This window comes from Cetorhinus maximus, chromosome 9, assembly GCF_964194155.1.
Source record: "Cetorhinus maximus chromosome 9, sCetMax3.hap1.1, whole genome shotgun sequence".
NCBI lineage: Eukaryota > Metazoa > Chordata > Chondrichthyes > Lamniformes > Cetorhinidae > Cetorhinus > Cetorhinus maximus.
In genome coordinates this window covers 45,846,900-45,864,233 of record NC_135887.1, presented here as the reverse complement: position 1 = coordinate 45,864,233, position 17,334 = coordinate 45,846,900, and the positions used below count along the sequence as shown (strand labels likewise).

Here is a 17,334-nt window from a genome sequence, read left to right as displayed (position 1 = left end):
GCAAGACTTGGACAACACTCAGGCTTGGGCTGACAAGTGGCCAGTAACATTCACACCATACAAGTGCCAGGAAATGACCATCTCCAACAAGGAATTTAACCATCTTCCCATGATATTCAACGGCATTATCACTGAATCCTCACAATCAACATCCTGGGAGTTAGCATTTACCGGAAGCTGAACTGGACCAGCCATATAAATATTGTAGCTACAAGAGTTGGTCAGAGGCTCGGAATTTGCAGACAGTAACTCACCTCCTGACTCCCCAAAGCCTGTCCGCCATCTACAAGGCACAAGTCAGGAGTGTGTTGGAATACCCTCCACTTGTCTGGATGAGTGCAGCTCGAACAACACTTAAACATCCACTCCCTCCACCACCACAGTGGCAGCAGTGTGTAGTACCTACAAGATGCACTGCAGGAACTCACCAAGGCTCCTTCAACCAAACCTTCCAAACCCATGATTTCTACCATCTAGAAGGAAAAAGGCAGCAGACGCATGGGAACACCACCACCTGCAAGTTCCCCTCCAAGCCACACACCATCTCGACTTGGAACTGTATAGCTGTTCCTTCACGGTCGCTGGGTCAAAACCTGGAATTCCCTTCCTAACAGCACTCTGGGTATACCTAGACCGCATGGATTGCAGCAGTTCAAGAAGGTGGCTCGCCACCACCTTCTCAAGGGCAATTAGGGATGGGCAATAAACCTAACTTGATCAGTTTGCATTTGGTTCACTACCATTTCCTCACTCCAAATGATTTTCATAGTATGGTTTCTAAGACTCTATAATGCCTGGGATGCATTTCAAGAAATTAATTTCTGGTACTAACCATCTTTTTTCATCTTCCCACCCCCTCAGGCAACATGTTTTATCCTCATACAAATAATAAAATTCTTATACCCATTTTAATCAGTTTGCTTCGGCTTGCAATGAGATATTGCTTTCCTTCCCTATACGGAGGTTGCACTTTGCAAACAGTTATTCTGTCACAGCAATTACTTGTAAATCAATTTCTATAAACAATGGAATATGAAGCTCTTTCACTATGTGTATCCACACTTGTCATAAGAAGAGTACTTTCTTCCCCTCCAATGTAGGGGTAAAATCTTTAATCCAAATAGTACAATGTAGCCTCCTTTTAGGTCAGTTTATTATAGGAGACAGTGAACATCTTCATTACTCTATGTTTATGAGAAAACTATCAGAATTAGTAATCCAACCAGTTATATATAGAATGGCAGCTTTTAGCTCCTTCAATTGGGGCCTTGTGCTTGGAGCCATTTGTTGAATCTTAAAGAAGAAACAATATTAAATATCCTGTAAAGTTATCCACTGCATTTAATTCAAAGTGCACTTGCAGTCTTGCCTCAGACTTGTCCCATATACATTCGAAATGTCTGAATCGCCCCTTTATCATCCTTCCATTTATTGTTTTTGAGCCTGAACCAAACTGTTCATAGCCTTGGCATCATATTTGACCTCAAGCCAAACTTCCATCCACATTACAGCACCATCGCTAAGACCTTCCATTTCCACATCCGTAATGTCACACAACTCCACCCTTGCATCAGATAATCTGCTTCTGAAATCCTCATTCATGCCTTTGTTAAACAACTATTTCAACAGACTCCTGGCTGGCCTGCCCTACCGAGTCCCCCTCTGTAAGCCTAACGTCATTCAAAACCCTGCTGCCCATGTCTTTACCCACCCATCACCCCTGTGCTTGCTGACCTACATTTAATCACAGTCAAGCAAATGCCTAGATTTTAAAATTCTCATTCTTGTTTTCAAGTCCCTCCATGACCTCATTCCTCCCTATCTCTATAAGCCCTTCTAACCCCAGAACCCTCAGATATCTGCGCTCATCTAATCCTGGCCACTTGAGCATCCCCAATTCTAATTTCTCCACCATTGGTGGCCACGCTTTCAATTGCCAGGGCCCCAAGCTCTGAAATTCCCTCTCTAAACCTCTACAATTCTCTATCTCCCTTTCCTTCTTGAAAGACACTCCTTAAAAACTACTTCTGACCAAGCGTTTTGCCATCTGCCTTAATATCACCTTATGTGGGTGAAAGCTAAATCCTGCTTTGTAATGCTTTTGTGAAGCTCTTTGTTTCAGTACATTAAAGGTGCTACAATAAACAGTTTTAAATTATCAACAATAACCTAAGAGAAGCAGTCTGAAAGTAGACCTTTTGTTTCAGACTCTGATACAGCGCTAAGTTCTGAAACTACATCACAAATAAGAGTGGATTTTCAGCCTATTATTCATGAGAACTCTACAACTAAATTTATCTGATTTACACAAAGTTCTTGCTCTAAAGCAGCCTTTTCCCTGTAGTTCTGAAATAAGTTTACCATTAATTTTGCTTTATAACATCATTATGGACAATTTAGTGCTACACGTCTACTTTAAGAATACAAACCATTGTATGACAGCTATGTTTTCTACCCATGTTCAACTTATGCACTTATTAACCTTCTTAATGTTCTATTTAAAGAATGAGATTGTAGGTATTTTAAGTTTCAAGTATTTGACGTTTTTCATTTTAAATATTATGTTTCTATTTTTCCCCTCATCTTTAGCTCTGCACTTCCCAGGCAAGACAGTTGGAAAATGATCTATTCCAGAATTCTTTCAAAACCACTGTTGAACCTCATTTGGGTGCTAGAACAAGTCAAGATGGCTCATCTGGCGATTTTTCTTCCTTCATTGTTGGGAAATGTCTAATTTTTCATAGACACCAGCCTTTGGCAGCACAGCCAAGATCAGGAATTTGATACCCAGAGAAATTAAGGTGTTGGAGCCATTGCTCTAGGCACTCCATGATAGACATTAGCATGCTGCACCATTCTTTGACCTCTCTACATACCTTCTCTCAACAGTGATCTTTAGTGAAAGGGTAAAGATTCCTTCTAGAGAGCCTAGATGACATGCTGCACTCAAATGTGAAATGGGCACTAATATCAGATGAAGCAAAGGAATTCATGAGTTATATCAACTAGCAGGTATTGGTCATTGTGATGTTGTTCAATGCAGGCATAATATATTGAAAATGAACTCTTTGGTAACTGCACAGTGGAGCAGTTAGTCAACATCAGAACTTTTACACAAGGGAATTGCTGAAAAGTTTCCTTCAAAAAAATAAAATAGGTAATCAAAACACAGCAACCATCTCCAAGCTGCCAGTGATAATAAAAATCATTTTGCTGTCTAATTAGTGACTGTGAATCGAGTTTCTGTTGCTGTTTTTGTTCCACTATGCTGCTTGGTTATGTACCAAAGTATATTATTTGTATTCGCTATGTGTCTAATGGGGTGTTACTGCATTAAAGATGCACTCTTTAGATATGCTTGTAATATAATGCTAGTGACTTTTGTGTTCGTAAATGTGTAGGATGTCAGTGCATGATAGGAATATTTAGCTGCACCCGGCATTCACGGTCAACATCAACTTCCATATTAGGTACACTGGTAATCAGGTACAGAATGAAGAAAGTGAACATGCGGACATACAAACATATGAATTAGGAGCAGCAGCAGTAGGGGGGAGGTGGTGGCATAGTGGTATTGTCACTAGACTAGTATTCCAGAGATCCAGGGCAATCGTTTAAGGACCCAAGCTCGAATCTCAACACGGCAGAAGAAGAAATTCAAATTCAATAAAAATCTGGAATTAAAAAAGACCAATGATGACCACGAAACCATTGCCAATTGTCGTAAAACCCATCTGGTTCACGAATGTCCTTTAGGGAAGGAAATCTACTGTCCTTACCTGGCCTACATATATGTAGTTGACTCTTAAATCCCCTCTAAATAAGGGCAATTAGGGATGGGTAATAAATGCTAGCCTACCCCATAATGCTAGCCCACACCCCATGAATGAATTGGCCCCTCAAGTCTGCTTTGCCATTCAACGAGATCCTGGCTGATCTGATTGTAACCTCAACTCTACATTCCCAGCTACCCCCAATAACCTTTTGCCCCTATGCTTTATCAAGAATCTATAAATCTCTGCCTTAAAAATATTCAAAGACTCTGTTTCCAGAGTGTTCCAAAGCCTTACAGCCCTCAGAAAAAATTTCTCCTAGTCTCTGTCTTAAATGGCACCCCCTTGTTTTTAAACAGTGACCACCAGTTCTAGATTCTCCCCCAAGAAGAAACATCTTCTCCACACCCACCCTGTCAAGACCCCTCAGGATCTTATATGTTTCAAACAAGCCACCTCTTACCCTTCTAAACTCCACGGATACAGGCCTAGCCTGTCCAACCTTTCCTCATATGACAACCCGCCCATTCCAGGTATTAATCTAGTAATCTCTGAACTACTTCCCACACATTTACATCCTGCCCTAAATAAGGAGACCAATACTGTATGCAATAAACAACATTCTATTAGCTTTCCTAATAACTTGCTGCACCTGCATACTAGCTTTTTGTGATTCATGCACTAAGACACTCAGGTCCCTCTGAATCTCGGAGCTCTGCAGTCTCTCACCATTTAGATAATAAGCTTCTTTTTCATTTTTCCTAGCAAAATGGACAATTTCACATTTTCCCACATTGTACTCCATTTGCTAGATCTTTGCCACTCACTTAGCCAATCCCTATCCCTTTGTCGCCTCTTTATATCCTCTTCACATCTTACTTTCCTACCTTTGTGTCATCAGCAAATTTAGCAACTATACTTTCAGTCCCTTCATCCAAGTCATTTATATAAAATTGTAAAAAGTTGGCCCACCCAGCACTGATCCCTGTGGCACACCACTCGCTACATCTTGCTAACCAGTAAAAGATGCATTTACGCCTACCCTCCATTTCCTGTTAGCTTCTATTCTATTAATCTTCTATTCATGCCAATATGTTACCCCCTACACCATGAATTGCACTACTCACACTAACCATCATTATGGCCTCCCCAGACAAGACTGTCAATTTAGTGCCAATTTGTGGCCAGATTTGTACTTTACTCACCCACCAGGGGCTGAGTTAAAGGCCTATCTTTGTAAAATTCAAGAAACTGTGGCTTGTGCTTTCCTATAAAGCTGCGGTCCAACATGACCTCCCAAGAAACTTGTGGCTCGTGACAGACACGGCAGACTATATTTTGGTCATTCAATCCCATATGGAAAGACAGTGAGGAAGGTACTGCTCCCCAAGCAATTGATTTATTGAACAAATGTTAAATATATGATATACACCAAAGGAATAAAAGGTATACTGAAACCTAACGTAGAAGCAGTCAAATCATTGTAAATTCCTAGTTTAGTAAGAAGCTGTGTTTCAAACAGTATTTTCATAAACTCCAGGCAATTGGCACTTTCTATGTCTTTTAAATCAATTAAATTAACCAATTTGGTTGAAAAAAACAAACCTATATTCTACATAAAACATCTGCTGTCAGCTTACATTTGGCAGATTCACCATTTGCTTTGCGTTAAAACACAGCACTGGACAACATTTTACATTTGGATCAGAAATTGTACACAGGGAAATTAACAGCTTTGATGGGCTAGGATAATGTAGTATAGCCACATATGTGGAGATATATGAACTTGGCATGTTTTCTCCCTGTTCTACTGAAGTTGCTGACTCTATTCACCTACCACAGATGCTTGTCACTTTCAAGTAGATCATAAAAATGGTCATTCTTCATGTGAAAAACCACACATTGAATGTTGGCAAGCTTTTTGACCAAAGCCCGACAAATATGCTTGCTTTTGCCTTCACCAGATATCTACTCATGCTCTTTCCAACTTTCCAGGGGTACAGAACAGCAATCAAGTTTTAATATACAGTGCAGTTAGGGGGCTACAGTTGGTTAATCATCTAATTAACAGTGGAGAGGTCCTTTTGGTCAGTATGTTTTAATACCAAACCACATGGTACATTGACAGCACTATTTAACTGATCAATATTCAACTTTGAGAATCATCTGAAAAAGGACAATACTGAGTTTAGTTTAAATGTATTTATTCCTGTACAAATGGAAAAACCACAATACCTCCACTCACTGCAGATTTCTCGTTGTGATGATTTGGACATACTTTTTGTATGCTCAAGATCAAGAATGTTTATGCTAAGGGAAGGAACTCTCCCCATTTCAGGTTCCCAGTGAGAGTCAGGTTGAGCACAGACAGATATAGAATAAAAAGGTCCCTCCATCATGCCTCAAGGTAAAGAGTAGCCTTTAATGCAGTGACCACTGTGACTTTTATTTCTCATGCCAGCCACTCTGCCAAATAATGCTGGTTCTTGTTACGATCCAAGTGGAAAAACTGTAAACCAAATTTACTGAATAAGCCCCAAATGAAGAAATTACCCCCAAATGAAGAGATTACCAACAAGATTTGATTTTTACTTTAACACAAGTCAGAACCAATGCAAATTAAACAGGAATTAACAGACAAATGATACTTCAAATAAAAAGGTAAATTTTACTTTAAATATTTGATGCAACAAAAATACCCCTTACACAACCACAAGAACCCACATCACTCCACACAGATATGTGGCACCACTTGCAGCTCCAAAGTTCTCTAACTCGACCACTGGTCTACAGGATCTCTCACTTTCCCACTCAATCAATTCAATCCTCAAGTCACGTTCACTGGCAGCCGTCTTCCATCAGAGGCCCCTGGAGACAGACATCACCCTAACAGCACACGCTTGCAGAACCTCCTTAGCGAGGTTCACAACAATCTTGGTGGCATAGATTCCCCAGAAACGCCTATATCAGACCCCTTCAATGAACTCCCTTAAATGGTTCAGTCAACTTTGGCAAAACTGAGGCAGCAGGGTTAAAATTGTCAAATTCACAACCCATGCTCTATCCATGTCTTCAGCCTTCTGTCCTGTTTAACTGTATTACACACACACAGCTCCTTGCAAACGTACCTTCTCTGTCCTCACATCTCCTGCAGCTCTGCTTTGTGTCTGGCCACACGGCATTTTTGTATCTTAACTTCCTTTCTGTTGGTACCACTTCCAAGTCAAGGATCACCAGTATTTCTTATTATTCAAGAAAATAACAATTAATCCATTTGCAATCATACAAACTCTTGAAAGTCTCTTTCACACGTTCTAAAAACCAATTACACAGATTCCACAGACATTTTAAAGAGGTTAGATTGCCCTTGCTGTACTGTTTCCGGGTCAAAAGTCGTCACAATCTATGCATTCCTCAAACTCGTTTCACATAGAGCTTCACAGGTAGCAGATAAAGAAGACTCTCATTCCACTGGTCTGGGCTGTATTTGAATTTTGATCCCAGAGGCGAATGGTCACTGCTTAACTCAACAGAAGACCCAGATGCCTTCATTAGATTAGAGAGAAGTATTAAAAGGTCAAGAAGCTGGAAGGCAGAATACAAAATTGCTCCAATTCAAATAAAAAATGTAAAAGAGTGTAAATCAGTGACAGACAGGTGCCATCACCATAGCTGATTTCTTACTTACTATTAGAGAGTCACTCTAAAGGTAACTCTGATGAATATGCTTATGACATACATGGTTACTGTACAAATTTTGACAGTGTAGTTACTTTGTGAATAGGTTGGTGATTTTCAGAGCAATGTTTACTGTTCAACAAAAAACTTTTTGTAGTCTGAGAGTTGGAACAAGAGCAACTTGCATTTAGTGTCTTTAATATAGAAAATCATCCCACAAAATTTTAATAAGAATACAATCTTAATTCCAGCACTTGCTCTCAAGTACACCAACTCCACACATCTCTATGACTGCCTTTCGTCCTTACAATTAGGTTTCTGCCCGCTTGCAGCACCAAGAGCATCCATCCTTGCTGACTGCAGCCATAATGCACTGTCCATCTTTATCCTCCATCACCTCTTTACAACATCAACCACTCAATTCCCCTCCACAGTCCATCACTGTGGCACTGTCCAATTTTGGCTTTATAACTACCTGTTCGAAGCAAGCCAGAATTGGTACCTTCTCACGTTGTCAGCCGTGGTTCAGTTTATGGCTCCAGGTCAGAAGATTGAGGATCCAAAAACTTAAGCATATAATTTAGTCTGAAACAGCACCAAGTACTGAGGGTACTGTACTGTAGTCAGAGGTGCATCTTTCGGATTAGACTTTAAACTCTGCCTCCTCGGATGGATGTAAAAGATTCCAGGTCACTATTTTGAACAGCAGCATGGAAAATGTCCTGTGTCCCCTGGCCAACATTTATTCCGCGACCAATATTTCCAACAAAAAGTGACTAGTTGGTCATTCTGACATTTTACTGTTTGTTGGAGCTTGCTGTGCCCAAATTGTCAGCCACCTTTTCTACATTAGTGTCTACATTTCAAAAAGTAATGCAACAGCTGTGAAGCATTGTGGATTTTTTAAAAGGCGCTGTATAAATGCAAGTCTTTCTTTCACCTACACATGGACATTCTTTCTTCCACCTAAAAATAACGTCATGCCTGAGCAGTCCTGGGGGTCCATTCAATATCATACTATTGCACATCACAATATGCAGATCTAACTCCAAATGCAAGCATAAGAGTATAACAAATAACAAAAATACAAGTCCCAAATTCTGTCTGAAGCCCTTGAATTAAAAAGATTATCGCCAGGACCTTGAATACCATGCACCTGTCATTGACACCACATTCAGTGCAAATGTACATTTCCACTAGAAGCATGAGCCAATGCCAGGCAATTTCAGCTTAACAATGCCAAACTGACAGAATAAACAGAGTCATGGTATACCTGATTCTAGAGAAAAAAGGAGTGAAACTCTGGACAGAGCAGTACCAAACTGCTTGGTCTGACTGTCACGGCCTGGAATGCAAATCAGGTCTGCCAGTTGTTTGGGGTGAGGAGGGCAGGAGGTCTGTTGAACTCCTGGATACTTTATTTAATTTAAAATGTTAAAAAAACAATCGATTCTTCCCTCCATGCTGGTTAAAATATTAAGATTTCTAACGTTCAGGAGGCCACTTTGCACATGCATGTGTCCAGGATTGTTCACAGTTCTCTTCTAAACAGGGGAGATAGAATTTCTAGTCAGGCAGGAGGCAAGCAGTGTAAACAGGGTTCTGCCTGGCTGAAATTCAAACTAGCCAAGATGAGTAATTGTAGTTGGTGCTTTTTCATTATATTTCTCGATATTTTTAAATACTGTGTTAGAAGTTCGCTCTTTCAGAATTTCAGTGCACTAGTGACTGCAGGAACTTTGCCCGGAGTTTGAGCAACTGAAAACATCTTGGAAATGTGTAACTACAACATGAAATTGTAGCTTGTAAATGTCACATTTTGTCAAGAAGTATAAACAAACACAAATTTGAATTAGTCAGTCATCACATTTAGAACAATTCAAGGAGAATACAGAAGTAGGGATCACTGTATTAAAGTAAGGGGTTGCTCACTTAAAACAGATGAGAAATTTTTTCTCTGAGGGCCGTGAGTCTTTGGAACTCCCTTCTTCAAAAGGCAATGGAAGGCAGAGCTGGATAGATTCTTAATAAGCAAGGGAGTGAAAGATTATCGTGGGTAGGCAGGAATGTGGAGTCGAGGTTTCAATCAGATCAGCCATGATCTTATTGAATAGCGGAGCAGACCTGAGGGGCCGAGTGGCCTACTCCTACTCTTAATCCATATGCTATGTTCAAAATTACAACCATCTCAAAAATGTGTAAATTAAAGCTCACAGAAGCACTTTGGGAAATCAGGATATTTGGCGTGCAAAGATAATCTGCCTCTGCTTCTATCTGATTTAAAATCCATAAATCAACTGAATTTTGTTTTGTCAACTTGCACCCATGTTTTGCAGTGCCAATTACACAAACTGGACAGTTTGAAAAATGAATGCTCCTGGCAAAGGGCATATCAAAATAAGAGGAAGAATCAGTCTAACAGTACAGTCTTTAAATTAATGTGATATTAGCTGAAAAAATAGATAATTCAGCATTAGTCATCCTTTGAACTATTGCTGAACAATGAACAAAGCAATTCGATTTACACAAAGTGTGATTTCAACATTCCCGAGGGGAAAGGGAGAGGGGTAATTATGAACAAAAAGAAATATAGTTACAGCTAATCTATTCTGCAGCTTAATAAAATGAATTCATTAAGTGCACCAAGCAAAATTTTGTAATAATCAATATAGGTTTACCCAAGATGCTTTGTATAGTTTACAAAGTGCTACCTTAGTATACAAGCAGAAAAAAATGCCTCGAGGTGTTGCAAGTTGAAGGAGTGCATGGATAGTAACAGGTATGCATTCAACCTCCATACCAACCAAATGACCATGCATTATGCAGCCAAGGTCTGGTAGGGCATGAGGTATGCCCTGGAAAGAGTGCATTTGATAAGATTTTCAACAGCATGTTGCATCTTGAATGGTTGCTCTTTTGCGGTATGGATATGCATTAAGATCAACAAAAGTGCTGCAAGTTTAGGAGGGCTTGGCACAGGTGAGCAAATTGGCATGCAACCCTTAGAAACATTCCATCTTAGGTTATCCATCCAGTGCTTGGCTCTATCATCAGGTAGTCTTTACCTTGCCAGACTGCTAAACATGCTGCCTTTTGCACCCAATCTCCTTGGTCTTTCAAATAGTGTAGTGTTGAGCCTGGGCACCGCTTGCTATCAGAATTCTAAGAATGAGACATTGCTGTCTTTGAGATGGACACCCTGAAGTGCTAAATAAGGCAATAGTTCTCAAACCTACTTCATGCAGAAGCACATGTACTTTACTTGCCAGAGGCAAGATCTGAACCACTCAGCTACTTGCTCCAGGAAGGAATTCCTTTTCACTTAATTCTTACAAACAGCAGCCTCACAAAAACATACATTCTTCAAATAAAAGCTGAAATGCTCCCCTGCTATTAAAAATAAAATCACCAGTTGTACAGAGAGTTAAGAACAGTCCTTGAAATTCCATCCAATAAGCAAACACTGAAACATAAGCAACAGAGATCAATTCTAAGAATTAGTCTATTTGTGTACACATAATGCTGATCTCTAACCCTGGCTCCTGGTTGTGATTAGTAGGAACCCACCAGGCACAAAATAGAGCAGCAAAATACAACAATCCTGACCTCTAAATCTGACAATTGTGGAAACTTAAAGTTTTACAAACAGGATACTGGGAAGTTATTTTTAGGTAGTCATGTTATAGCTTCTATTGATACAATGAAGGAGACATTTAATGTCAATTATTCTGGAACACAGTTATAAACAAGAAAACTACCTGTAGCAAGACATTGCTTCTTCAACCCTTAACATAACTGGAGAGACCTCAGTCTGGCAGTGAAGACCGATGGAAAATCAGGAGGCACTTCAACCTACACACTCTGGAATGCTTCTGAGGACTCAACTGCGGAGCAGTTTTGCCAGGGGAGCGGGGGGAAAAGGGCAAGTTGCCTACTGAGATTTTAGAAATTACTCATTGGACGGACTGGGAAAATAATTTACAAAAGGGTAGTAGAGCAATTCAGTTTAAACCTATTACTAAAACAGTGGCGAGATCAGTGCCCCCTTCATGATGCAACCCATATTTCTTAAATCAGCTGCAGATAACCAATTATAAAACGAAGTTAAAGTGCATCAGCAAACAGGCAAATATGTCGGCATTTTTAGCTTCCGAGTACTTTTTAACGAATTGCACGTTATTAATCAGACCTGCAGCGAATAGCCCAACGTTTTCCAGTGGCAAACTAAAAACTTGTTCTGAATACGGGCAGGTAGGTGACACAAATTTTTGCCAACCAGAAATGTCATTAAGTGCAAACAAATATATTGGTCATCTTTACAGTGCTTGCAGTAGGTTGGAACGTCTTCAAAAGGCGTCTCACAGAATTAATTACTTTCAGATGCAGCGCCGGTTGTTGTGGGGGGAAAAAGCCAAATAAACGAATGGAAGTAAATTGCTGAGGGCGAGAGGTTTCAAGGGACGAAGTGAGGGGCGAGGTGAAATGTGGATCGAGGAGAGAGGGTGAAACCCAAGCCAAATGACAGCGGTATCGCTGCCTAGTGAAGATCTCCAGGAAAACCACCCTAGGCTTTCCTGTTACGAATCTACCCAAAAAAAAAATCAGCAGAATTTGGTAAAAAAAAATAAACAGGAAAATCAGCAGAATTTTGTAAAAAAAAATAAACAGGATTGGTGACCCAATTCCTTAGAACTGTCGACGGAGACATTCGGCCGCACAGGGATGTGGGGATCTCCCCGGTCCAAGTTTGGTGATTTAGTTTCGTTCAGAGATTTGGAAAGGCTCTGCAGAAATAGGCAACCGCTTTGAAGCTGCCGGGAGAATGGTTTCAGCCAAGATGGTTGCAGACTGACATATGTCTGGCCAACAAATGATCGTCTCCAAGCTCCAGCTCAACGTTGTCTTTAAAAGGGCTGAGGGGGGGGTGGTGGGGTGGAGGCACACGGGGAGGCTCAGCACCCGGGGCCGGGCCTGGCTGCTCTCTTCCCCCCCCACCCCCACACAGAGTCTGTCCCTCTTACCTCGATTTTGTCCACACTCCGGGCACAGCCCACCACCTTCATGCCGTGCTGAACCAGCTCCCGGGCGATAGCCGCACCGATCCCCATCGAGGCTCCGGTTACCAGAGCCACGCGTCCCTTCCAGCGCTCCATGTCGCCGAGAACCGAACCCACCCCCCACCTTCCCCCGCCCCCTTTCACTCGGTCTGTTCACAGAGATCGGATCGTGGGAGACCAGGAGATGTGGGCCGACAAAACACCATAGAAACGTTTCCACTGCTCTCTCTCTCTCTCTCTGTCTCACTGACTCTTTCCCGGAGGGGAGGGGGGGGAAGAGCAACTTCCAACACCGCCCTCCCTCTCTCCCCTCCTCCTCCCCCTCCCAGCAATAACCCAGTCCCGCTGGAGGCGACGCCGTGCGCGCTGGGATTTGTAGTCCGCCCCGCCTGGTCCTCCGGAGGAATCAGCGAGGCTGAGGACTACAACTCCCAGAGGGTAAAGCGGCCGTCCCGCGCAGACGCATGGACCGCCAGTCGCGTCACCCTCCCTCCTGGAGATCAGGTGGCAGCTGAATTGCGACAGGACTCTGATCTCTGGACAGATCTGCCAAGGTGCATGTGTCATGAATCTACTTTCACATTGTATGGATCCGGAAATGAAAGCTTACAGTATGTTCTTTTGTTTAACAATATGCAGTTTCTTAAACAGCTTAAAACAAGGATCACCTTACAAACTTATTGCATCAAGAGCCTGCAACAAACACCTAGAGTGGAGAGATGAGATCGAGTTACCAAAATCACAACACAAATCCAGTCCCCTACTGGTGTTCAAATAACACGATTCCCCAATTCCCCTTTAATCTTATTTTCAGCCACGTCTCCTTTGAAACTAAACTAGTTTTAAAGTTTTAGATAAAAACAAAAAGCTAAAAGCTACTGCGGATGCTGGAAATCCAAAACAAAAACAGAATTACCTGGAAAAACTCAGCAGGTCTGGCAGCATCGGCGGAGAAGAAATCAGTTAACGTTTCGGGTCTTCATGACCCTATTCAGTGCAGATGTCAGGACAGCTTCTCCTCCTGCCATCTCCCACAGTGACACAGAGAACTCGTTTGCTCCCCAATGGTACCAGGAAACAGGTTACTGCATTGGAGGTTGTTAAATTTTAGCTGAGTTTAAACAACGCAAACAGAATCTACAGAACGAGCTTGAACATGAAAACAAAATCAACAGCATTAACGCCGAACTAAGTCAATCAACAGTTGTGCTGACAACAGAGACTATATGATTCAGATGGCGTATCTAAAATGTTCATCGAAAATGTCGACTGTTTTTTTCGATAGATGACCTCCTGCGTCTTTCTAGCCCTTCTATTTTTTTGCTTTATATTACAACACCTGCGGTATTTTATCTTCAGGAAACTACTTAGATCTCTTAAAGTAGTTAAGTTACGGCCGCTACCTACAAAAAGTTGTGTCGAAATTCCGCTCAATGGATTAACTGTAGATGTCAATAGATTAAAATTTTATTACTCGTGAACCCTGAAAATTATTTCAATATTCTTACATAATATCGGTGCAGCGCTCTGCAGTTATTCATATTCACATCATACAGTATCATAGCGTTATACAGCACAGAAACAGGCCTTTCGGCCCATCGTGTCTGTGCGGGCCATCAAGCACCTATCTATTCTAATCCCATTTTCCAGCACTTGGCCTGTAGCCCTGTATGCTATGGCGTTTCAAGTGCTAATTACTTCTTAAATGCTGTGAGGGTTCGTGCCTCTACCACTCCTTCAAGGCAGTGTGCTCCAGATTCCAACCACCCTCTGGGTGAAAAAAAATTCCTCAAATCCCCTCTAAACCTCCTGCCCCTGACCTTAAATCTATGCCCCCTGGTTATTGGTACCTCCGCTCAGGGGAAAAGGTTCTTCCTACCTACCCTAATCTATGCCCCTCATAATTTTGTATGCCTTTATCAGGTCCCCCCTCAGCCTTCTCTGTTCTAAGGAAAACAACCCAAGCCTATCCAGTCTCCCTTCATAGCTGAAACGTTCCAGCCCAGGTAACATCCTGGTGAATCTCCTCTGCACCCTCTCCAGTGCAATCACATCCTTCCTATAGTGTGGCTACCAGAACTGCACACAGTACTCCAGCTGTGGCCTAACTAGCATTTTATACAGCTCCAACATAACCTCCCTGCTCTTATATTCTATGCCTCGGCTATTAAAGGCAAGTATCCCATATGCCTGCTTAACCACCTTATCTACCTGTGCTGCTGCCTTCAGGGATCTATGGACATGTACACCAAGGTCCCTCTGATCCTCTGTACTTCCTAGGGTCCTGCCATTCATTGTGTATTCCCTTGTCGTGTTAGTCCTCTCAAAATGCATCACCTCATACTTCTCAGGATTAAATTCCATTTGCCACTGCTCTGTCCATCTTACCAGCTGGTAAGGTTTTCCTCCTCACTATTTATGACACCACCAATTTTCGTGTCATCTGCGAACTTACTGATCATGCCTCCTATATTCACGTCTAAATCATTAATGTACACTACAAACAGCAAGGGTCCCAGCACTGATCCCTGCAGTACACCACTCATCACAGGCTTCCAACCGGAAAAACAACATTTGACCATCAGCCTCATGCCATTAAGCCAATTTTGGATCCAATTTGCCAAATTGCCCTGGATCCCAAGGGCTCTTACCTTCTTGACCATTCTCCCATGCGGGACCTTGTCAAAATTCCACTGAAGTCCATGTAGACTACATCAACTAGTCACCTCCGCAAAAAATTCAATCAAATTTGTTAGACATGATCTCCCCCTGACAAAGCCATGCTGACTATCCCTGATTAATCCCTGCCTTTCCAAGTGGAGATTAATCCTGTCCCTCAGAATTTTTTCCTATAGTTTCCCTACCACTGATGTTAGACTCAAAGGATAGCCTTTAAAGATAAATCTTTAAAACCTGATAAAACATGAAGTTTTAAAAATTCTCTAAGCATTAGCCTTTGTGTTTTGCTTGCAAAATGTTTTCAAAAGTATACTTTGATGCCCAAAGGGCACCTAGAATCTCTCTCACAAACCACTGATTTACAGTCCATTAATTCTTTAAAAACAGATCTAGATATTTGCTAGAGAAACATAGGGTGCAAGCATAAAAGTAGGACTGGACTAGGTGGTCTGTGTGGGGGTAAAATCACTGGTGCTAACCTAATGAGATGAACAGCCTGTTTCTGTGCTATAAGATTCCATGGTTCTGTTATTGTCCTCTCTACTCGCCTTTTGAAGGCAGTGACGTAATGAAGGAATGGCTCCACTGGTGCTAGAAACAATTCACAATACCTCACCCAATGTGCATGTGTGATTATCAGCTGGTTATTTTGATTGAGTGGAAGTTACTGGCTGAAATCATTGCAGGTTTATGTGATTTTTGTTTCTTGTTTTGCTTCTGATCCATGAAAGGCCAAGGAGCAATGCATGGTTGTTAATTTGGTCTATGTAAAAATCCTGCTAAATGTAAAAGTTTTGCTGTTGTATGTAAAAGCAATAGGAATGTAGAGGTTAGGGGTCCTGCTGACCTTCGTCTGGTCAGGTTTGGAAAGAAAAGTTTGGTACGTACTGACCAGAGATAAGCAGGAGCGGTGAGATGCCATGGATCTGGCAGAAGCAGAGATAAGTAAGCAATATCAGTTAAAAATGTGACCTATGAAATCCTTTAGGAAGGCTGTAAAGCCCAGACACATCTCTATCATAAAAGCTCATGCATAGACAATAAAATGATTACAAGAAAGGCCATTTTTAATAATTAGTTTGTAGTCTAGCCACATTTAATGATTAAGTAATCAAAATATTTTGATCATTTAACCTAATATTATATTCTGTGTAATTATGTTCAAGGTGCACACTATTACACTGTAAGAGCCTTTGACATAAGAACTTAAGAACATAAGAAATAGGAGCAGGAGTAGGCCATTCAGCCTCAAGCCTGCCCCACCATTCAATAAGATCATGGCTGATCTGCCCCAGACCTCAATTCCTCTTTTGTGCCAGCTTCTCATAGCCCTCAACTCCCCGATATTTCAAAAATCTATCTACCCCATCTTTAAATACTTTCAGTGATCTAGCCTCCACAACTCTCTGAGGTAGAGAATTCCAGACATTCACTACCCTCTGAGAGAAGAAATTCATTCACATCTCAGTTTTAAATGAGTGTCCCCTTATTCTGTAACTGTCCCCTGGTTCAAGATTCCCCCACTAGTGGAAACATCTTCTCAACATCTATCCTGTCAAGCCCCCTCAGAATCTTGTATGTTTCAATAAGATCACCCCTCATTCTTCTAAACTCTAATAAATAAAGGCCTAACCTGTTTAGCCGTTCTTGATAAGTCAATCCCGTCATCCCAGGAATCAGCCTAGTGAATCTCCTTTGAACTGCCTCCAATGCCAGTATATCCTTTCTTAAATACAGGGACCAAAATTGTATACAGTACTCCAGGTACAGCCTCGCCAGCACCCTGTACAGTTGTAACAAGACTTCTCTATTTTTAAATTCCAACCCCCTAGCAATACAGGCCAAAATTCAATTTGCCTTCTTAATTACTTGCTGCACCTGCATGCTAACGTTTTGAGTTTCATGCAGAAGAACACTTAGATCCCTCTGCGCTGAACTTTTTTGAAGTCTCTCTCCATTTAAATAATAGTCTGCCTTTTGATTTTTCCTACCAAAGTGCATGACTTCACACTTTCCTGCATTAAACTCCATCTGCCAGATTTTTGCCCACTCACTCAACCTGTCTATATTCCCTTGCAAATTCCTTATGCCCTCATCACAACATGCCCTCCCACCTATATTTGTATCATCAGCAAATTTGGATACAT

At 41.5% G+C, this 17,334-nt stretch overlaps 1 protein-coding gene across 1 annotated transcript in view; it reads right to left on the bottom strand.

Moving 5' to 3' along the window:
- dhrs11a (dehydrogenase/reductase 11a) overlaps window positions 1–12,816 on the bottom strand; it is a 96,287-nt gene extending 83,471 nt beyond the window's left edge. Inside the window, exon 1 of the mRNA XM_078548622.1 lies at window positions 12,473–12,816. Coding sequence (XP_078404748.1) covers window positions 12,473–12,604 — 132 coding nt within the window. The 5' untranslated portion in view covers window positions 12,605–12,816. The remainder of the gene's footprint in view (window positions 1–12,472) is intronic.
- Between the last annotated feature and the right edge of the window lie 4,518 nt (window positions 12,817–17,334).